Raw genomic sequence first — 24,219 nt, 5'->3', positions numbered from 1 at the left:
TCTAGATCACAGGGTCCTGATAATCCCACCACATATCTAGATCACAGGGTAAGGGTCCTGATAATCCCACCAGATATCAAGATCACAGGGTAAGGGTCCTGATAATCCCACCACATATCTAGATCACAGGGTCCTGATAATCCCACCACATATCTAGATCACAGGGTAAGGGTCCTGATAATCCAACTAGATATCTAAATCTCAGGGTCCTGATAATTCCACCAGATATCTAGATTACAGGGTCCTGATAATCCCACCAAATATCTAGATCACAGGGCAAGGGTCCTGATAATCCCACCAGATATCTAGATCACAGGGTCCTGATAATCCCACCACATATCTAGATCACAGGGTAAGGACAACCAACACAAAGCAAGTGTCTTAGAACAGAAATATATTCTATCCTACACCAAAACCCATGACTTCCATGTCATGGGCATGTTTGACACATCCCATAAGCCCACAGTTGTCAAACTGGGGTACGCGTACATGTACCCCCAGGGCTACGTGGACTGATTTCAGGGAGTACACGAAAAAATATCAAAAGTCATATGCCTTTTCAAACGTTTTCTCTATCCCACGTTGGTAACTTAACTTCCGCATTTGCACTGCACATTAAAAACGTATTTTCTCCGCATTAACAAAATATTCGAGAGTGGAGACAGAGAGGGTAAAACAGCGTTTCTCAAACTGTGGGCCACGGAGACATGCCAGGTGGGGCGCGAACTGATGTGAAAAACAGGAGTTTTATTTATTTATCTGTAGCCTAGGCCCAGGTAGCACCCGATGCGCAATGGACGCACTGTGTTATTCATAGGGAAGCGCTCGTGTCAAGGCAGCTTAGTTAGTCTCGACATGAATGAGATTTTGAACGAGGTTGTAAGAGTAGTGAAGTTCATAAAGACCCGGCCCTTAAAAGCGTGTCTATTCTCCGCACTTTGCGAAGAGATGGTAGCTGACCAAAAGGCTGTACAGTTTCACAGCGAGGCAAGGCTTTCCCGAGGTAAAGTGCTGTCGCGTGTTTGAGCTCCGAGTCGCCTCTTCTTGGAGGAAGAGCGCATGTTTGAATCTGCAAGCACGTTCACTAATGAACATTTCTTGACGAAGCTGGCCTATCTCAGCAATATATTTGGAAAGCTTAATGAGTTAAATCTCCAGTTACAAGGCAAAGACAAGCACCTAGCAGATAAGATCACTGCATTCAACAAGACGATTGTGTATGAGATTAGGTGCAGATCTATTTAAAATCATTATATTCAGCACATTTGTAGGCCTATCATATGTTGACTATTGATGAGATTTGTATCATATGTTTATGATCCTATTCACTATTCTCAACAAAATTGCTAAAAATAAATATTAATAAAACAATTAAAAAAAAACTTGTTAACAATTGGTGGTGTTGGGGGTACTCCAGAAGATCATAATGTCTCAGGGGGTACATGCCTGTTAAAAGTTTGGGAACCACTGCCATAGGCCATGGGGTAATGGATGATCAGTGTTAGATGAGTTAGATGATCTATATATAGATCTATAAAGAAACCATCTCAATGCGTGAGACTGCCTATTCCCCAGAAATACATTTTATAAACAGAGGCATTGATTTGCGATTGCAGCATGCAGATGGATGGATGTCTGTCACTGTGGAGCCTTTGGAAACAAGTCTATTTTCTCTCCCTATGCTGCAGAATCCACACGGTGTCTCTTTCTGATCCACAGGCCTGTATAAACATGTCGGCAGAGACACAGCCAGGGGCATAACCGGTAATGAAGCGCGAAATACAGAGTGCGCAAGCAAACACAGGACACCAAAATAATCACGTCTCCTCACCTCGCAGTAAGACATCACTGAACGTCTCGTACAATGGAGATCAAAGTCATTATGCCCATTGTGTTTTCCATGAGGTGCTTTTAGTAGAGGGCCCCAATCGGAGTGTGTTATCCACCAAGGTGCTTTTAGTAGAGGGCCCCAATCGGAGTGTGTTATCCACCAAGGTGCTTTTAGTAGAGGGCCCCAATCGGAGTGTGTTATCCACCAAGGTGCTCTTAGTAGAGGGCCCCTATGGAGAAAACCTGTGTCAACTCAAACCTTATTTGAATATGTTGTATATGCATTTGAATTGCGAATTTGAACAATTGTATTGAGAAAACGAATTTGAATGTACTATTCAAATTTGGTTTCTCAATACAATTGCTTAAATTCGGCAATTCAAATGCAGCCATTGTCGAAGGCTTGTTTCTTCTTACACATTTGCTCCTAGGTGTTCTAAAACTAGAGTTCATTGCTGTAACAGCCATCCCCTCCAAGATTTCTCAGGAAAGAAACACACACACACACACTCAAAAGCACCAGAACCACAGTTCATTACTGTGATGCACGCCTCTAATTAGGAGAGGATGCAGGTGGATGACACAGAAGAAGGAAAGAGTAGACAAGAGAGAGGAGAGGGAGAGAGAGAGAGATGGAGAGAGAGAGGAGAGGGAGAGAGAGAGAGATAGATAGAGAGAGGAGAGGATAAGAGATGGAGAGAGAGAGGAGAGAGAGATGGAGAGAGAGAGAGAGGAGGATGAGAGATGGAGGGAGAGAGAGAGAGGATGAGAGATGGAGAGAGAGGGAGAAAGAGAGAGGAGAGGATGAGAGTTGAGAGAGAGGAGAGGATGAGAGATGGAGAGAGAGGGAAAGAGAGAGAGAGAGAGGAGAGATGGAGAGAGAGAGAGGAGAGGAGAGGATGAGAGATGGAGAGAGAAGGAGAGAGAGAGGAGAGGATGAGAGATGGAGAGGAGAGGTTGAGAGATGGAGAGAGAGAGGAGAGGAGAGAAAGGAAAGGGATAGACAGAGAGAGAGAGATGAGGGGCCATAATCTCTCTCTCAGATCTCTACGTGCTGCCTGGGGGAAAGTTTGATAAGCACACCTCAGTCAAAATCCCGTCCTCTAAAAAAGGCTTTCTTCGGTCCCATTCATTGTTTACTGTAAAGTCGCCACAATTCCCAGCAATGCTGTTCACATCTAAACAAGGCCAGCTGGGTCCAGAGGAGGAGAACGCCCTCCCGCCATCGCCATGGAAATGGGCCTCTGACAATACCAATGAGTCAGAGGGTGGGAGTCGTACTGGCAATCTTACTAAAAGCCTTTATAAAGATGCTGGAGAACTACTGTGTTTGCATTGTAATCACTTCATCCAGCAGCTCAACTAACACATGATGCTGAGAAACATACTTGTAAGCGCTTAAGAGCATCTGAATAATTTAGCACCACACTGAGCATGAGAACAGTTATCAGAGCATGTTACTTACTCTTGCTTACTGTTACTCACTCCCTTACTGTCACACACACAGACAGACAGACAGACAGACAGACAGACAGATAGATAAATAGATAGATAGATGTGGACCTGTAGCGTCTTCCAAAGGGTGACTGGAAGGTAGAACAAGTGGAGATGGTGATGATGGTGATTACTAATAATAAACTATTATAGACAACATTAGAGGTCGGGAGAAAAGAGGGAAGCAAACCAGAGGACGAGAACAGAGAGGAGAGACCAGCGCACAACACGGGGAGAGACCAGCGCACAACACGGGGAGAGACCAGCGCACAACAGAGAGGAGAGACCAGCGCACAACAGAGAGGAGAGACCAGTGCACAACACGGGGAGAGACCAGCGCACAACAGAGAGGAGAGACCAGCGCACAACATGGGGAGAGACCAGCGCACAACATGGGAGAGACCAGCGCACAACAGAGAGGAGAGACCAGCGCACAACCGAGAGGAGAGACCAGCGTACAACCGAGAGGAGAGACCAGCGCACAACAGAGAGGAGAGACCAGCAGACCAGCGCACAATAGAGAGGAGAGACCAGCGCACAACATGGGGAGAGACCAGCACACAACAGAGAGGAGAGACCAGCGCACAACACGGATGTTACAGACAACACAAGGCAACCCCCACTCAGTGAACAAAAGCAGGAAGAGCTTATGCGTAGGGGCCCTGACAGAGAGTAATAGAAATACACAGGCTGATCAGCCGCACAAAGACAGGGAGAAACCGCATTTAACCGCATAAAGACAGGGAGAAACCGCATTTAACCGCATTTAACCGCATAAAGACAGGGAGAAACCACATTTAACCGCATAAAGAGAGGGAGAAACCGCATTTAACCGCATGAAGAGGGAGAAACCGCATTTAACCGGCCAACGAGGACGGGACTTTCCCTTGAGTCAAGACGACTGCGTTTGAACTCTTCAGAGCATGTGGGAGGGGCAGATAGTGGACTTATTAGGTGTGTCACTTACTATAAACACATATATCATAAGAATAGCGTGTCACATCCATCATTAGAATAGCGTGTTACATATATCCTGAGAATAGCGTGTCCCCTGGCAAAGCATCCTGCTGTTATGTCAAGAGAGATCATTGATATGACAAACCTGCATTCTTAAACTGTGAAAGATCATTGATATGACAAACCTGCATTCTTAAACCGTGAAAGATCATTGATATGCCAAACCTGCATTGTGAAACTGTGAAAGATTGTTCATATGAAAGCTATAAATAGGCTGCTTAAACACTTGGTGCACACACACACACGCACAAGAGAAGGCATGTCTGCTGTAAACAGTTCTCTATCCGGTCGTCTCCCAATCTCCGAGAGCTGGAAGTGTGTGAGCTCCTCTCACCACCTTTCACTCAGGAAAACACACACACACACACACACACAGAGGAGCACAACATCTGGGCGAGGTAGGCTGGCACGGAGAGGAAGCTCACCACTTTAAAAATGCAGAGACTGCCTGCTCCCTTAAGCGGCATAAAAACAGCAGGCAGGTTACTGAGGCGCGGCGTTAACACAGCCTGCTGTCTGTGACACACGTTTCAGCCGACTGTTTCATTGCTGCTCTCAAAATATCCTCCACCCCATTTCTCGGCATCTAAACTGGTATAACCTGTCAGTGACTTTAATGAAGTGAAAAGGAGGAACCCAAATATTGCTGGAATACAGAGTTTAAAAGGCAACAGGAACACTTAGTTATGTTTCCAATTAGTTATGGTTCACACATTTCTGTTCAAGTCGCTCTCTCTCTCTTTCCCTCTCTCTCTCTCTCTCTTTCCCTCTCTCTCTTTCCCTCTCTCCCCTCTCTCTCTCTTTCCCTCTCGCTCTCTCTCTCTTTCTCTCTCTCTCTCTTTCCCTCTCTCTCTCTTTTCCTCTCTCTCTCTCTCTCTCTCTCTTTCTCCCCGACTTCATCCTTGCTTTCTACTCATGGAAGGTATTGTGAGCCAAATACCCTTTAATATCAAGCATGAGGCCTACACCTGGATCAAAACATGTGAGAAGGTAAAAGAAAACTAACAAAGTAAATCTACACTTAATAAAAACACAGAACATTAGAACATTAACACCACTGGTGATGGTTACCTGAGTGACCAGCCCACAACCATGAAGTAAGCTTGAAGTATATCAACCTGGACTTTCACAGCAGAGCTTTTAAAATGCCACAGGCTCTAGCACAGCTGCATGGTAACGTTACAGTAATGACAGCCTTCAGTTCACTGGAGAATCTGAACTGGTGCATCCTCACTGGTAGAGAGGATGAGGGGGACGACAACACTAACGCAAGGCTAACGCAACACTAACGCATTTCCTTCCATATGATACGGGTCATATGACATCATGAATTCCACTAAACAGGCTGAATGAAACAGGCAGTGTAGTAGTGCCACTGCTCTTCATGTGTAGTCAGGCAGTATTGAAGTGCTGCACACAGCAACAGCCCTGGCTTTGATCTCTGACCTATTTTGGTCTTGGCATCATTGAGAACACGTCAACTGATGCAGGAGGGTCGCAGCAGCTGTGGCAGCATCCCACACATGTACATGATAAACCATGCAATACAAACACACACATAAACACCATGCAATACATACACACATATAAACACCATGCAATACAAACACACACATAAACACCATGCAATACAAACACACATATAAACAACATGCAATGCAACATAAACACCATGCAATACATACACACACATAAACACCATGCAATACAAACACACACATAAACACCATGCAATACATACACACACATAAACACCATGCAATACATACACACACATAAACACCATGCAATACTGAACACACACATAAACACCATGCAATACAACATAAACACCATGCAATACAAACACACACATAAACACCATGCAATACAAACACACACACAAACACCATGCAATACAAACATGTATCTAAACAGCATGCTCTCACACAAACACATACACACATACTATGCACTGACCCATGAACCCACTGAACGCACAGGCTGTACATCTCTTTTTATAGAAGAAAGAGCGACGCTGTCTCACGATTTAGAATGAATGCAATGGAACACACTGTGTTTCACTCTCAGAATGATGGAGTAATGGAGAATTAAAGAGCAGGAAATACGAAATATTTTACATTATCTGTAAAGCTTCCAGACTACTACTCTAAAATCAGCATTAGAGGCCATGTAAGCCCCATATAGGCCAAGGACAGAGCCTTTTCACAGTCCTTCTCCCCACATCCACTTTCACTAACAGCATTATGTACCCCATGGAGACAGACTGAGCTACAGCCATGAAGATACTTCTGATGCAACTGACAACCAGCAAAGAGCTTTTATACCCACCGCACATGCATTTCTGCAGCACACAAGTGCCTCACAGACATAGCGTACCCCAAGGCTGTCATTTCAGTAATCACAACCACAAGTTATTTTTCAGTGAGTCACTGGCACACACACACACACACACACACACACACACACACACACACACACACACACACACATTTCAGTTAGGGTGAACAAAGCCTCTGTGGCTGACCCCTGCTTTGTTGGGGGTTTGTTTCCTTGCCGCTGCACAATTGTACGAACGCAAAGAGTAATTTGGCTGCAGTGCAAAGCACGGTTGACGTCTCCACTCTGTCCTCCTGCTGTGACGAGAGAAAACCCCAATAGAGAGACGCTTCCCTGATGGATCACCCATCAACAGGATTATAGGTTTTATTGGACGCACTAACCCATTCACGCCACTAAGATACTGACTCATGCACGTGCCACGTGGGTCAGGGAGGAACCGGGAGACTCACGGGATTAATCAAGGATCCATTTTTGGAGCTTGACTGACACCCTGGAGGTGTGTGTGTGTGTGTGTGTGTGTGTGTGTGTGTGTGTGTGAGACTCGGGTGCATTTGCTGGCTACCATCCTCACCTTGACAAGAGGCAGCCCTTCCCACTTACTCCCTAACTCTGCTTGCGAAGATTCAGAGGGGAATGGATTTATTTAAGCTTTTCAGGCCCCGGTTCAAGCATTCTCAGCTCGGTGTTCAAGACAGCATGAAAAATGAACTAGGTCAATTAAAGATTAATTTGACTCTTTTTTACAAGACTTTACTGCTGTAGAGGTGGCAGCTGCCTGCTTAACACTGAGACACATCCAGGGTACATCATGCCTGCGCCCATGCCTGAGTCCATGGGCTGGTTTGAACTAATTAAACTGGGCTACAGAACACAGTCTACTGCCATATCCCTGTGTCACCATAGATGCCCATATTAAATCACAGTAATGCAAAATACAGGATGCTTCCCTAACAATGTCACCTGACATTAACCTCTACGATCTCACATCAACATTCTATGATCTCACATCAACCTCTATGACATCACATTAACCTCTATGACCTCACATCAACCTCTATGACATCACATCAACCTCTATGACCTCACATTAACCTCTATGAACACACCTGATACATTTTTACAAAACTGGTAGCCTATTGGACAGTGTACATGTCTGTCTCACTGTATCAGTGGCACTGTAAAGGAGCACACATTTATTATAATTAATAATAATAATAATAATAATAATAATAATAATAATAATACACTTCTAATGTCCTCGCAGGCATTTAACCTATGTGACATTATAAGGAGGAACGCTAATGACATCATGACGCTCGACTAGTTTCTTCTATGTCTTGCTATCACTGTAACACATGAACAAGGAGTAGCCTAACTGCTGTGTAACAGCTGTGCCACAATTTGGCGTTACAGGCGAGTGACAAAACACAAAAACACATTCATTTCAATTCAGTGCATAAACTACCTAAATGTCTTAATCCATACATCAGACACGCGATACCTTGTAAGTACACAACCATGCAAAACTCACGTTACTCACCTAGAATTCCCATAACAAAAACTTTACACGCCGTCAGCGCATTCCTATCCATAATGAACGAAAACCGGGTTCCAGGTTGCATTCAACGAGGTTTCAGCTCCGCTAGAAATGTCTGAGGCAAACCATGTTTCATCCCAATTCGCATGATATACGGCAGGAGAAGTTCTTCTGTAGTTGATTTATCTCCGTCATTTGCAGTTAGGTGTCTGAGGTGACTGAGACGACAGCGAACAACAGCAAAGGTCTTACCGAAAAGCTCCGTTAATTTCTGGCGTATGGAGAGAGCCAGGTGCGTCGCACATTTGAAGTGCTCGCTTCTGAAGGAGCGCAGCCAATGGTGACCAATCTCTTTCCTAATGTGACTTATGCGCCCCCCGTATCCAATCCTCCATCCCCGTGTTTGTGTCTGCCTCTCTCTGTGCCTGGCTGTGTGTGCATGCCTGGCTGTGTGTGTGTGTGTGTGTGTGTGTGTGAGAGAGAGAGAGAGAGAGAGAGAGAGAGAGAGAGAGAGAGAGAGAGAGTTGATCACGAATATTTACGGTAACGATCTTTTATGATTTTTAATTATTTGTGTATGTTCATTTCAGTATGCAATTGCAGAGTGACAAGAAAGAACAAGACTAATGTCAACTTTGACTGACAAAAATCCATGTTTTATTCATGAAATTTGTAAGAGTGTAAGCCCACATCATGTCAATATGGTGAAGGCTTTGCAGGAATATCAAAGCTGTAATTTGAAGCCGGCTTACAATTATAGGATTCAGAGATCTAAGTTTTAGGATCAGGTAATATTGTGGCGGCAGGGTGCGTGATATCTCTGAGCCATGTACAGCCTATTGTAGTACACGTGGAAGAGCTGAAGAGTATGATTGATATACCATTCAATTCCAAGTTATTCTACCTCAATATAAGAACTAGCTGAAGCATTCCAGTGAACATTTGAGAAAGGGACATTTTCAAAAGATACCCCTTAGTTTGATCAGATATATGGCCTATTTAGTTTGTTTATTCAGTGTATTTAGTTTTTGCAATTTGTTATCAATTTGATCAGATATTTTGTTTATTCATAGATTGATTGATGGTTTCATAGGTCATCAGGTTTAACCCAATTATGTTTTTTAGGCTTTGGAGAAGTTTGATGAGGGCAACTAAGCCCTATTATGAACAAATGCACAATTATATTAGATGTAGCCTAGTTGAGACAACTAATAACCCTGTGTGTGTGTGTGTGTGTGTGTGTGTGTGTGTGTGTGTGTGTGTGTGTGTGTGTTTGCATCTGGCAAACAGCAACCATCTGATAATTCTATAAACTTCCATTTCATTCTTAGTAATTCAAACAATACTATGCAGGTTAATTTCTCATTAGCCTGCTGTTACACATGACTGTGTCAAATGTGCACAAGCGTATACATTCTGCTTTCAGCCTGAAAATGTGTCTCACACTTCATTGAATACAATTTTTTTTTTTAAAAAAAAGCCTGCCCTACAGAATTAAAATAGAATATAAACATAATGAAAATAGAATATAATAGCTGGCCAATAGAATAAAAAAACATGCTCCATAGGCTACTGATAGGACTTGCATATAGGCTAACACATGATAAAGCCAAGGACGGAAAATGATAAGCACATACACTTTATCTGAAGCTTTTACATTTGGACTCTTATCAGAGAGCCTCCATATGGAGTCATGTGATTAGGCTACAGGGAATGAGGCTCTCTGCAGTACTGACAGCCTATTTTAGACAACATAGAGTTTACTGAATTTAATTAAATGACCTAAATTCCATGAGTTTAGATGTTAGATCATTTAATTTTAGGAGGGAAACAACATAGGCCTACATCAGACCCGCAAGCCAAAAATATGCAATGCATTTACATAAACTTTGGACAGTAGCCTAAACAGTAGCCTAAATCTAACATTACACATAATATTCTCAAAAATCTGTGAAGCAGGTTCATCATGCCATAGCCTTGTCATAGCCATGCCATAGCCTTGTGACAAAATAGCGATAACACCCTGCGCTATATATAATGTTCTTTATTACCATTACCATATAGAAAGATATGGGACGCAGAACTTTGGTTGATGTCGGGCTCCCCCTAGTGGACTTTGGCGGCGGTAGCCTACTCAGTTCGTTCGGTACTGAAGTCTGGGCACTAGCACTAGCACTTGTTTCCTTGGGAAGAATAATATTGTTGAACCATTTTCTTAGCGGGACCCATGAGCGGGACGAAGGCTATCTGCAGTTAACTAATCCCAATCGATTTTTCGGTCCCAGATCACCATCTTTAAACAGCCATGAAGTTCCGATCAAAAATGATTGACGTGGGATGTCTTAATCACTTCACGCGTATGTTGTGAGGCCTTGTTGTTTAGTATGTCATACTGTCTATGGTCAGATCCCGTCTACTTATTAGACATTCTCTGCTATGGTCGATTTATGTTTACCATTCTAACGCGATCTAGGAGAATTTGGTTACTGAAGCTAAGAAGTTATCCCTTTCAGTCTGATGAAAACTACTAACTTTGCTGGGTAGCGTTAATAATGTCTATAAACCATGTCGGTTTTAGCTGGTGTTACCTGAAGTAAAGGTAGCAACCTCGCAGAATGCCAGACAGTAGCTAGCTATCCGATAGCTAGCTATAGGCACCTGTAGCCTATCTTCAGGTAAAGTTGCCAAAAGGTCATTAAACCACGGCCAAGTTAACGTGTTGGCTGGAGTGGATAGCGAAGCTCTTGTAGTTTGGCCCTGGGCAGTCCCTAAAATGCTGCATTGTATTTCAACCGTATGGTTTTACATACATTGTGTTTTGTTTTGCTCATCAGGTGTCGTGAACACGATTGCTAAACTGAACAAGACCTGCGTCCTGCGACTCACTCCTGATAACCTCTACTTTGTGCTCTCCGGGAAGGTGTCCAACGGCGGGGTTAGCATGTGGTGCGAGTTATTACAAGTGGGTATATAAATAGCTACAAGTTCCATTCTTTGATGTGTGTATATGTATCAAACACCTCATAAGCACAGACTCCTCATATAGCATGTCTGTTTAGTGTGTTAACCTGTGGTGGCAATGCAGAGCTATTTGGCTTAATGAACACATCCGTTGTGCTCACTAACTGCATGTTTGAATTCCCTGTGCTTTCTTTGAGGAGCTTCAGTATATGTGTCTGCTTCAGATAAAGCACCTTATGATCACAGGTTCCTTTTATAACATGGCTAAATTAACACATCCATTGCTCTCTCAAAATAGCACCTGCTTATGGTTACTCTTGACAGGTGAACTTCTTTGATGAATATCAGATAGAGGGTGTATCACCAGATGCCAATGAGATATGTCTGGAGTTGGCTCCAGAGAACATATCGAGAGCTCTGAAGACAGCCCAAAACGCCAAGTCCGTCAAAATCAAACTAACCAAGAAACACTGCCCCTGTCTCACCCTTGCCGCAGATCTGGTAAGTTGCATCATTCCCTTCTATTAAAATTCAGCATGTCAGACAAACCTGTCAGTTGAGACTGAAGTCATTAGGTGACATTTACACTTTGTAAGTTAAAGGTGCTCTAAGCAATGCCACACATTTCTTAGGCTAAAACATTTTACATGTATGTCACTTACTACAAACATCATCAACCCAGTGTTTTTCAACCTTTTTTGTGCCACGGCACACTTGTGACACTTAAAATGTCCCACGGCACACTAACATCCTGTGTGAAGAAAAAATTAAACATACCATAGCCTGAAATTTCAAATAATACACAGATATGGCCTTATTATGGGTTTTATGCAAGACCTGCTCAATAAAACAGGCACCCTCTCTTTCATTTGTAGGTGACTATATCTAATTTAATTGTTGTTATGAACTGGATATGTGATGATTCTGTGAATACCACTGGGTAATTTTCTGCGGCACACCTGATGATCTCTCACGGCACCCTAGTGTGCCCCGGCACAGTGGTTGAAACACTGACCTAACCAACCGCTAGCTGTCTGTGTCCTGAATACACTGTAAAAAAATGTGATGTCTGTGGACAGCACAGGCTCCAAAAACAGCAACAAAAACAACCCGGGCAAACCTAGCCCATAAAAACATAACAAACTGTTCCAGCAAATCACAGACGAGATGCACGTTTAGGAGAGTTTCAATTGCACAGGATCAGCACGGGAGGGAGGGGGAGGAAGTAGCGAGCTAGCTCACTGTTTTGTTTGAAAGTCAACAGAAGTGACGTTACCCAGCATCGCTTAGAGCACCTTTAACCTGTTTGATGAATATCAAATGGAGGGATGTATTGCTGCACTAACATGCCCTTGTCACACTGCACCTTGATTGTTCCCTGTTTTAAGTGGCTTTGGATAAAACTGCCAGCTAAGTGTTTAAGTGTAAATGTGAGTATATGCACTTCATTTGTGTCCCTCCACCAAAGCCCTCGTTGTCCAGTGTGAGTCGTGTTGTCACGCACGATATCCCAGTGGATGTCATACCCCGACGTATGTGGCACGACTTCAAAGAACCCAGCATGCCAGACTTTGACGTGAGTGGCAACATTGTGAAAATATTCACAACTAACATGTTTTAGTGCAAAACTAATTTTGCAACTCTATATGTCTGTAAAAAATGACATGTCCATAGTATACTGTTTTGTAGGTCAGCATATATTTGCCTCCTCTCAAAATAATGAAGAATGTTGTGGACAGGATGAAGAACCTGTCCAACTATTTGGTGAGTGAAATGTAGACACAATATCTTTATGACATAAGCACCACTGCCATGCAAGGAGTGGGCTCATTGGCCTTTACGTCACTATATTGTTACGTCACTATATTGTTTGGCCTTTGACTTTTGTACATTTTGTCGCTGTACTTTCTCTGTAAGAGACAGAGGAATGAAAGGAGGTATTGAAACAAATAAACGCAGATTATCTATTTGGACAGTGTTTGGAAAATATGTCCAATTCATTTTCTTATTTCATTTCATTTATTTATGTATAAGGACAACTCGCATTAATCAACATTACTTTATTTATGTATAAGGACAACTCACATTAGTCAACATTACTGTCAGTGTAGCAGTGTTAGCCAGCTGGCTAATTTTCAACTGCAGTCCTTTGGCAGGATGTTATAATAAACATCAACCGACTTGGCCAGTTGTTCATAAATGGCAAGTTATATCTTTCTTATTACAAGCTTTTGAATACAAACAGTAGAATGCCGGGGCATGGACTCCTCCTGTTTTTTTGTTTGTTTTTTAAATATAAAAATAATTTCTCTGTCATTTGTTTCTTGCCTGTGTTTAATGTTTGCTATGCTTTGAAACACTTGAATAATTGTGCTTGATTCACAGGTCATTGAAGCAAACCTCAGTGGTGAGATGAATCTGAAGATTGAGACTGACTTGGTGTCCGTGACGACACACTTCAAAGACCTTGGGAACCCACCGTGGGGTATGACATACCAAAGATTCTATAGTTTAACTTTATCAACCATCTCTGGTATGACCAAAGATTCGATAGTTAACTTTACCAACCGTCTCTGGTATGACCATGACGTATCATATTACAGAATTATCGTGACATTAGGAGAGGTACAGTTCCATTGCACAGCAAATACATTATGGGACTTGATGTAAACGCTGGGCAAAGCGCCAACTTCATGGTGGCACCCCTAAATTGAGGAGACTAAACTAAATCTAAATAGAATTACTCAAAACTGTGCAAAAGTCATTTTTATGTTAATTGGAACAAAATGCAAATGCCAGCAAAATTGATATTTTGAAATTAAAATTTCCCATTCAAATTTGATGCACCCTACTGAGCATGCTTACTTGAACCACACACACACACATAAACATAAAAATACAGCACTGAGCATGTTCACTTGAACCACACACACACACACACACACACACACACACACGTAAACACAGCGCTGAGGATGTTCACCTGAAACACACACACACACACACACACACTAAAACACAGCACTGAGCATGCTTACTTGAACCACACACACACGAAAACACAGCACTGAGCATGTTCACTTGAACCACACACACACACACACACACTCATGAAAACACAGCACTGAGCATGCATACTTGAACCACACACACAAACACACACACACACATGCACACACACACACACACATGAAAGAGCACTGAGCGTGTTCACCCCAACCTCATGCTGTTCCCCTCTTGCGTGTGGTGCGACGTCTCCTCCTGCAGGTGACGACGCATCGCAGAGCCGGAGCCGTGACATGGAGGCCATGGCACACACTCGCGTGGACATCAGGAAGCTGCAGCAGTTCCTCGCGGGCCAGCAGGTCAACCCCAGCAAAGCCATGTGCAGTGAGTGCTGACTTTTGAACACACATTTGAGCATGCTTTTGCTGTACTGCATATACATTCATTATATATATTCATTATTCATGACAAGGCAAAGGTAGATCACCTAAACATTCCTTCAATAGCCTTAAATATGGCTTTTATTCTGTAAAGGTGCAATTAGGTGTCATGTCAGCAGGAACTATCATAAAAACACCAATTACCGCCCCTTTCGTATGAAAAAACAACAATGTTTTTTAATACCTGGGTGTACTGGTCTTTTACCAATTTAAGTCCATCCATGTGACTGACTGTAGTTATTTCTGACTGACCGTCCTTGCCATCCAAAAGAAGTGATTGTCCACAATGTTATGTGCCATTTGAACTCAATAAGTTGAGTATTTATTTTACAACATAACTGGTAAATCAAAATAAAACAAGCAGCATGCTCAAGCTCATGAAGGCAGGAGGCGGACGTAAACAAGCTGTTGCCTCCAATCAGCCACAGCTGGCCTGGCTCTGCCCAATCAGCACAGCTGGCCTGGCTCTGCCTAGGTACTTATGTTTTTGGGACGGAGTATCCTCAAGGGAGGAAGGCACTTCAAACCTGCAGAGGGTGCACAAACTCAAAACAAAAAAAAGGGTTAAATTTGACCCCAACTTTTATTCTGTAAAGGTGCAATTAGGTGTCATGTCGGCAGGAACTATCATAAAAACACCAATTACCGCCCCTTTCGTTTGAAAATTCTAAAACAACAATGTTTTTTAATACCTGGGGCTTTTACTTCCTGAAATATCCAATTTTTTTTTACAGCTATTTTTTTGTCAAATGTCATTTTTGGCACATAGCTAGGGCTGGGAAAACGCGTCAACGTAATCGGTGACGTCGACGCAAAATATGCGCGTCGATTCAGACCCAAAACTTTCCCTTCATCGTGACCATGCTGCGCAAATTTGTTCAAAACTGCTGCATTAAAGTTAACTCTGCTAAGGTCTTATCACAATATAGTACATTGAGGAGACTAAACTAAGTTAAGCAATCAAGCAGTATCTCAAAGCTAGCGTTAGAATACTGTTTGGATTTCGAGTTTAGCATGCTTACTTACAGCTGCTTGTCAATTTCGTTACTCATGCAGAGCTCATTTTATTGACTCTGACACTGAATGTTTGCAAAATCCGGATGTAAATGAAAAAGTGTTTTCCAAGACTCAAAAGTGCTTGTCCCAAGGAGAAGTACGAACCGTTATTTGAACTAACTACGTTATGAATTGCATCCACACATCAGCAGCCTTTTAACTGTGTTAATGTTACAATTGCAAGGGTTCCCTCACGAACATCTTAAATTGACAGGCACTCAATTAGACCTACAGTATACACTACTGAACTTTATTGAATGCTACCTCTGACTAAGAATGCATTACTTTGCACTTGTATAGACTTTTATTTTGGAATTTTAAGAGCAATAAACAAATATTGCAATGTTAAGGAATTCATGTTTTTTCATTCAGATATGTAAATCAACATGTATAAATTGCTATTAGTCAATTAATGGGGAGATAATCGAATCGAAATCGAATCGGATTGAAAAAATGAATCGTTAGATTAATCGATGTATCGAAAAAATAATCGCTAGATTAATCGTTTATCCCAGCCCTAGACATAGCTCATTTAGATACACTTATGGTGTGGGTGGTTGCATTTCTTTAGGAATCCGCCGTCTTTATTATGACCGCCCGGCCAAGAGCTTAAGCGGGCGTCATATAGGTTTAGTCAGATTTTTTTTTTTTTTTTTTTTTTTTTTCGAATGCCCAAATTTCCGTCAATGATTCCCGGGACACTGAAAGACCGGGGTACACGAAACTTGGTGGCCATGTAACCCCACATGGATAGCATGGAACCATCGTTTTTTCGTTTTGATCTGTAGCCCCCCGCTGGACTGGACCCCGAAAGGAGGGGTAGGGCAGACACAGTTTTCTGTGAATATCTCAAAACCCGTGGGGTTTAGGAGGACCATTTTTTTTTTTTTGTATGTTGATCTCAAGGGGCCATGTCAACCCATTCCATAACCACTCATTTCATGTATAGCCACCTAGTTAAACTCAAAAAAAAAAAAATGAGGTGTTGTAATTGAAGGTATCTGTGACCTAACATAGTCAAAACTGCACGAAATTGGAAGTGTAGGATCATTATGACACCCTCTGTATGTACGCAAAGTTTTGTGGAATTCCGTTCATGGGGGGCCACACAATAAATTAATTTATGTTACTATACCCCAACTGGCCTGTAGGTGGCGGGAGACAGTTTTCTGTGACCGTAGGGCCTAGGAGGTCCACCTTTTTTTATGTATGTTGGTCTTAAGGGGGCATGTCAACCCATCCCATTACCACTTATTTCATGAAGAGCGCCACCTAGTTAAAAATTAAAAAGCAAACAATTAGGTGTTTTCATCACAATATCTCTGGCTGACAAGGTCAAAACTGCACAAAATGAAAAGTGTAGGATCATTATGACACCCTCCGAATGCATGCCAAGTTTTGTGTACTTTCGTTCATGGGGGGCCTTACAATAAAATCATTTATGTGTACATTTAGTGACGTACACCAACAAGGATTCCCGGACACTGAAAGACCGGGTACACAAAAAACTTAGTGGGCATGTACCCCCACATGGATAGCATGGAACCGTCATTTTTCGTTTTTGATCTGTAGCCCCCACGCTGAACTGGACCCCCGAAAGGAGGGTAGGGCAGACACAGTTCTCTGTGAATATCTTGAGAACTGTAGGGCCTAGGATGACCATTTTTTTTTCCGATATGTTTGCCTCCATGGGTCATGTTAACCCATTTCATGTGCACACATGTGCACAAACAGATACACACACACACACACATACATTCACAGTAATCATACGTATGACACATACTCACACAGTAGACATATGTACGCTTGCATGCACAGGCACAGGCACATACGCAGGCACACACACAAGCACGCACACACACACACACACACACACACACACACACACACACACACACACACACACACACATAACATAAACATGTACATGCACACAATTCAAGAATTTCTCAGAATTATGAACAGGCAAGATGGAGGTGGGGTTGTATAAAATGAATTTTACATGTGAAATCTATGAACTAATCATGTTTTGGTACTTGTTGTCTAGCAGATACCAGTGAGAATTGAGTGTGGATAATGCAATTTAGTGAGACAGAATCATATAGGCCTTTCAGCGTGATTTATTTTTGTGGAAAAAATGTGCTGGACTGGGCGGCGGTCATATTTTGTACCGCTCGGCGGTACATCTAGTTTGTATAGAAATGAGTATTAAGTGACACATACACGTAAGAGGGCGGACATAGAGGATGGGCGGTAATAGGTGACGTTCCGATAGTTCTTTTAGTTATGCAACAATGAGAACCTCTTCTGTTCTCTTCTGCTCCTCCTTCAACAGACATCGTTCACAAGCGAATTGTGCACTTGATCTTGCTACACGAGGACGTATCCCTGCAGTACTTCATCCCTGCCGTGGCATGAGTGGGCATCTGGTGGGCTCTCCTCATCCCTGCCGTGGCATGAGCTGGCATCTGGTGTGGTCTCTTTTGAAGTGTCCAGACCCTGGACGCTGCGTGTCCTGGAGAGGAGCCATTCAGAGTGGGCGCAAGATGACTAGAGTCTCGGCAGTGATGTACTGCATTCTCTGATCTTTAATGAGGCAGGAAGTTAGATCTATTGTTTACAAGCTTGCTGCTCTCAAGTGGATGCTGCTGATTTCTTTGCATCATTGCCATTGTTCAATTGCATCAAGTGTGATACTTGGGTGGAGTTCAATACTACAGTGTAGATAGCTTATTGTAACTATGTGAGTTTGATGCTTTGAATAACAAGTTGATGCTATAAGATGCCCTGTTTATAAATATGTATTTATTTCCTTTTCTAAATATTCCAAAATAAGATTGTTGTGCTTTCTATAAAGAGTGTTTTGTTGACTTTCAATTCTGAATTATCAATAGCAAAAAATAAAATAAAAAAGTGGCAGCAATGTAGAAGCTTTGTAATGTCTTGCATAATTGTGGATCATGTTCAAAACTATATAAAAAGCCAGTCAAGGATAGCAGTGGGAGAGGGGAGAGAAGAAACAAGAATTTCTGTAACTGACTGTAGCAATCAATTGTAATTACCCACTGCTTTCGGACCGACCGGGAAGAGTAGGTGATTGTCTTGTATTTATATCGCAATGTTTATAGTGGTGCTTTTAGTAAGGGTGCGTAAGTTACCGAGTAGCAAAACTACCTAACAAGCTGTTAGTAATGTAAAAAGGTATTTTGTTTGATGTGTATTTGTTAGGGCTGTCAAAATAACTGATTAATTTCGATTAATTAATTTGAGAAAAAATAACTGATAAAAAAAAAAATAACGCAGATTAATCGATTCTGTATGACCTTTGACCCCAAGCCGTTCTAGTTAGTAACCATTACTGTAAAATGAAGGAGAGAGAAGAAAATGTGCTGCCTAGATCATTGATTGGAACATTTACTTTTAAAACACGGCCTGATGGTGTTGACAAAAATAAAGTGTAAAATAAAGTCCTCTGCAATGTCTGCAGCAAGGAATTTGCATATCACCGGAGTTTGTCAACTCTGAAGTCGCACATCAATGGAAAGAAATAGTGTTGACATTAAGGGGAGTGTTCATTTTATTCAAGGAGGAGAAAAGGGGAAGAAACCAGCAAGTCGCAGGTTCGAATCCAGACCAGAGCAAGAGCAAATGAACAGATTTCATTTTTAAATTTGCTTGTTTTACAATCAATTCCTTATCTTTTCATAAAGTTTTGTCACTTTTGAAGTAAATTATTAAAAACTCACATTTAGCCTACTTATGCAATCGGTCCGTTTAACACTTTGCAGTGCTATGCAGAATATACATGAAAAAATATAAAGATAGGCATAAAAATCCGTTATCCATTCTTTAGGACGGCACAGTAAATGGGTTATTGTTGCATATTTTGATTTTCAATTGAGCACAGTTACGATTTTCTGTTCAGAAGTTAAAAATTGAAATGATGCGTCAATTTTCTAATTTTCCTTTTTTGAGCTTGTGGTTGGACTGAAGCACAAGCACCGGGGGAGAACACCATCTAGCTGGGCCAGGCTAGATGGTGGAAGAGAGCGCCGCCTGAAATTGTGCGTGATTTTGATAACTTTCAGCCTATATGTTGAACATATGTCACCACGTGTTGTTTGTTATTGTTATTGTTTTGTGAGTCATGTGACAGTCATGTGACTGGTGTCAAACCCCTGGGCAGCCATATTGGATGTAAAGTCATGTGACAGTCATGTGTCTGTTGTCAAACAATGCCACGCCCCCCTTGGCATCCATATTGGATGTAGAGTCATGTGACAGACATGTGACTGATGTCAAACCCCTGGGCAGCCATATTGGCCCCCAAACCCACATGTGTGTTTTGTGGATAATGGGGGATCAGATAAACTTTGTAAGAGTTGTATATGTTTAGTGGTAAATGGGTGTAAATATAAAGTGTGCTGCTAGCCCAGAGGAAAGAAAATGTTAAAATGAGAGCTCCTCTCTTTCTCAGTTGTTTCTCCTAGACAATAATGAGATCACAGTGATATAAAAATGAGATTATTGCTTTTGTCTCCCGCTTCTCAGGTTTGTCTCTGGAGCAAAAGAGTTAAGTTATCTCATCCCTTTATTCGTATCCCTTTAATATACAAATGAGATCTCATCAATATTTTAAATAATGCTCAGTGTTGTCTAATTTATACATCTCATATTTTACTCAGGCTGATCCACCAGAGAGCTCTCTCTGTAAACTCATGCAATTCTCATTTCAGATCATTTTGGTAAATCTCAGATTAGGCTCCATCAGTTCTGTAAAAGAGATCTCTTCACAAGCTTGAACCGTTCTCATTCTAGTCATCTCAGTTTAGTCCTTTTTTGATTTACAAAAGAGATCTCAGCAAAGGCTTATACAATACTCAGACTTGCTCAATTTATACATCTCATATTTTACTCAGGCTTATCCATCAGAGAGCTCTCTAAGTGAACTAATGTAATGCTCATCCAGAACTATTTGTTTTATAAATTAGTCTGATCTGTAAGAGCGCTAGCTGTTGTACAACAATTCTCAAATGATTTTCATTGGCTTATTTGTTTTAATTGCACATATTTTCAGACGATGCTCTGATAGACCTCTGAAGTTCGCCTACAAAAAAGCTACCATCTATGCCCATACACGGAGATCACCTGTTAAATTCTCGCGCAGGGAGACGACAAAATCGAGACACAGAAGTTTTCCTCAACACACTTTTGTCTTCAACCTTCGAATAGATATTATAATCAATGGTACGTGAAGGCGGCACAATTTGATTTTTGCTACCCCAGAGCTAACTTGCGACTTGTTAGCAAGTTAGAGAAATCAAGTTAGACTCCAGTGGTCTATGATGGTCGGACGTGACAAACTCGCGTGCAGAAGACTCCTACCAGAAAATGCAGTCTAGATTTGGCGCCCAGTGAAACCAAGTGAAACGGTGTGTGGGTATGAAGGATTGTGCAGAACTTGCCACCACGAAAACTCAGAGAAGGTACATTAACATTTTGGTAATTTGCTAACGTTCTTGCATATTTTTAGACTCAATATATCATTGAACAACCCGACGAAGCAGCACAGAAAGTTAGCTAGCTAGTTAATGTTAGCTACTTGTAAGTTACATCACTGGCTGTGCCGCTTGTATATAAAGCTAACGTTAGACAATTTAACGTTGCTAGCTTACTTTGCCTTATACAGCTTTAGTCTGTATGTTTTGAATGGTGTTAAGCCATGCTGTAGCCAAAATGCACGGAATTTTAAAATGTCTTTGGGATGTCAGTCAAGATGACGAAGCTAACGTTATTGCCACTGGTTTAAACTGGTTCCAGCTCAATTCCACTGAAAAGAGGCCGGCAGCTCTGGAAGACTACGCTAGACCATCAGATCAAATTGCTGAACAAACAGCGTACCAAAATGGTAAGTATATTTTTCCCCACAATATGTTCTCACTTTTGTTTAACCTGCTATAAATTACAGCATATTGTAACAGGAGTGAAAGGGCATTCTTGTAACCCAGGTAAACTAGGAAGTAGTGTTGCTGCGGTCGAGGGATCGTGAAATAGCCAAGTCAGCATCTGCAGTCATGAATAACTTACCAGTCAACATTTCTTTTGCAATTAATAGAATATGTAGCATGCAAATCAAACCAGCTATTAGCCTAATATAAAACCATGATATATCTAGGTATGGTGAAGGGTATGTGATGTGGGGTTATCTATCTATCTTTTAATTACAAAGGCCAAGGCAACTTTATCAGGATGCATAGTATCCTGAGTCCATTCAATAACTGGCCTTTAAAAATAAAAATCTGCCTGCCTCTATGGGATTTTAACATAGGGGGTTCCTTACTTATGCCCCATGTATTTTAAGGAATAACATTTATTAATTTAGGATACCTGGTTCATTCACAAAGAATATTGGTGTGTTTAAAGGTTGGATTTTTTCCTCATTTTTTAATTGAGGCATTAAGATCAATTTCCAACAGATGATTTATTGTATTCCTCTGGTTGTCTTAACTTATGCACAGTTGATGGTTTTATAAAGACACCCCTACACCAATAAATAGTTAATGTAGACTGTCACACAATGGTAAGTGGAACATTGGCTACAGCTTGTAACAACTTCATTTTTTACCATTCTTTGCGTAGGGATGTGTACACAAGGATGTGTAACCTTGTGTAACTTTTGTGTGACTTGGGAATTACAACAGAAAGGAACACGTTTCAGCTAATCAAAATCAATGACTGAAAGTGTCAGTTTCAGAGCTATTATTACCACACTGATAGATTGCATAGGGTAGCATAGGGTAGGCTAGGCCCATTCAACAGTGAACTGAGACCACAGAATATTTTACGATTTAAGAAGGCAATATGATTGATCCACCACAATCTAGTTAAGCCGACATGCATTCACTGCCCAACAACGTGATGTTCCTGGGTTTCCAGGATTTCGGGTCAACATAAAAAAAAACTAAAAAAATTAAATTAAACTTGCTGATTAATGGGTTCAAAGAACCAGCCTTGTCTCAGCTCAAATTTTATTTTAAGTTCACGTTAAGATCTTTAAAATAGCCAAGGCTACTCAGTTTTTCTCCCCAATCACTCTTATCTTGCCTTATTTCTCCCCATTTCGAATGTTGCCTTTTAGGCTACTTATTTTATTTCACATTAAACATTAGGCCTAGGCCTACAATCTTCTTGAATTTCCCCTTGGGGATCAATAAAGTATCTATCTATCTATCTATCTATCTATCTATATATCTATCTACAACAACTAGGCTCCATCCATCCATCCTAATATTATATATACACAGTGGCGATTCTAGACATTTTTAACAAGGGTGGCACTAGTGAGGCACTGATTCAAGGGTGGCATGAGGCAAAACATCCAGATAAACAGAAACAGGCTCAAGATGTGAAATTAGCACAAATACATTAGGGAAACCAGATGCAAACACCATACTCATAAATTGAAGGACAAAAAAACACAAATACCTTACTCTCACATAAAATGTCTTTGTACTTGAATAAAATTTAATACAAACATATTAAAGTTAATTATCTAAGTTGTCTGTCACTGGGCTATGCTGTTCTAAAAAAAAAAATCCATCATGGGGACATTAAAATATAATCAATTTTATTATATTACTGTAAATGAAGATATACAAAATATACTCATCCAAGACATTTCCCCCACTCTATGGCCATCTATTTTTGTAGCTGTTACAATAATTTGAACTGCTTTTTTGTCTATTTGTTTATTTTCTCAAGAAACTTGAGGTTGGTATGAAGGAGTGTATTGTGTATGTGAGCAATTTCATCTTCCTGAATCTCAATTAGTGTTAATTTTATCACCTATTTTTAATTTAGTCTTAGTCTTAGTCTTGTGACGAAATGTCCTTTTTAGTCTTTGTCATATTTAGTCATTCAAATATCATTTTTGTTTGTCAAGTTTTAGTCGACTAAAAGTCTCGTCATTTTAGTGTAGTTTTAGTCAAAAGAAAACTAAAGGTATCTTAGTCTTAGTCAGTTTTAGTCAACACATTTTAGTCATTTTTTTTTATAACAAATTATTTCTGATTACCATTTGAGTCAAATAGTGTTTCACACATCTCAATTTTCCAACAACATTGTGTGTCCACAGGGCTACTCGTCTGTTATAATGACTCATTCTGATTTTTTGTCAGTCAGTATGTTTACATGCACAGGTAAGTCGAGCTACAGTTATAGCTTGGCTGGGATTTGACCATAGACAGTAAAAGATTTGACTGGACCACTGTCATATTAAGTAGACCAGTGTTTCTCAAAGTGTGGTCCGGGGGATCACTGGTGGTCTGCAAGCTATCCCAAGTGGTCCGCGAAAGGCGACGTGGTAAAATATAATATAGATGAGTTGTTTGCAATATAACTTGTATGTAAATCCAAACAGTTCTGCAACACTGTCTATGTAAGATATGCCAATTTAAATCATACAGTATGAATCCTCTGACACAATAAGCAGTGCAAAGACAATAAGCAAGGTGGTTCAGTGAGTAGGCCTAT

At 41.2% G+C, this 24,219-nt stretch overlaps 2 protein-coding genes across 5 annotated transcripts in view; one reads left to right on the top strand and one right to left on the bottom strand.

The window, feature by feature from the left end:
* Positions 1-8,636, bottom strand: part of LOC125309527 (receptor activity-modifying protein 3-like) — a 28,057-nt gene extending 19,421 nt beyond the window's left edge. Inside the window, exons 1-2 of one of the 2 annotated variants that reach the window (XM_048266513.1) lie at positions 8,225-8,636; positions 1,832-2,060 (exon numbers count right to left, since the gene is read on the bottom strand). Coding sequence is in view for 1 of the 2 variants with exons in the window: in XM_048266512.1 (XP_048122469.1) it covers positions 8,225-8,306 (82 nt within the window). In the remaining variant the exon portion in view is untranslated. The remainder of the gene's footprint in view (positions 1-1,831; positions 2,061-8,224) is intronic. The other variant, XM_048266512.1, reaches the window with a different exon arrangement.
* Positions 8,637-10,341: 1,705 nt separating this feature from the next.
* Positions 10,342-18,813, top strand: LOC125309526 (checkpoint protein HUS1-like). Of its 3 annotated transcripts, none has more exons than XM_048266508.1 (8): positions 10,342-10,578; positions 11,056-11,183; positions 11,507-11,683; positions 12,651-12,758; positions 12,872-12,946; positions 13,568-13,667; positions 14,450-14,572; positions 18,023-18,812. In XM_048266508.1, exons 1-8 carry the CDS (start codon positions 10,527-10,529, stop codon positions 18,103-18,105), a joined length of 846 nt encoding a protein of 281 aa, XP_048122465.1. In that variant the 5' UTR covers positions 10,342-10,526; the 3' UTR covers positions 18,106-18,812. The 3 variants fall into 3 exon arrangements, with proteins under 3 accessions (XP_048122465.1, XP_048122467.1, XP_048122468.1); XM_048266510.1 differs by lacking the exon at positions 10,342-10,578 and adding an exon at positions 10,616-10,761 and having other exon boundaries at positions 18,023-18,813; XM_048266511.1 differs by lacking the exon at positions 10,342-10,578 and adding an exon at positions 10,800-10,896 and having other exon boundaries at positions 18,023-18,813.
* The last annotated feature ends 5,406 nt before the right edge of the window (positions 18,814-24,219 follow it).

Source organism: Alosa alosa, chromosome 16 (assembly GCF_017589495.1).
Source record: "Alosa alosa isolate M-15738 ecotype Scorff River chromosome 16, AALO_Geno_1.1, whole genome shotgun sequence".
Taxonomy (NCBI): Eukaryota; Metazoa; Chordata; class Actinopteri; order Clupeiformes; family Clupeidae; genus Alosa; species Alosa alosa.
The sequence above is the reverse complement of the archived record's forward strand: the minus strand, read 5'-3'. Positions and strand labels throughout refer to the sequence as shown.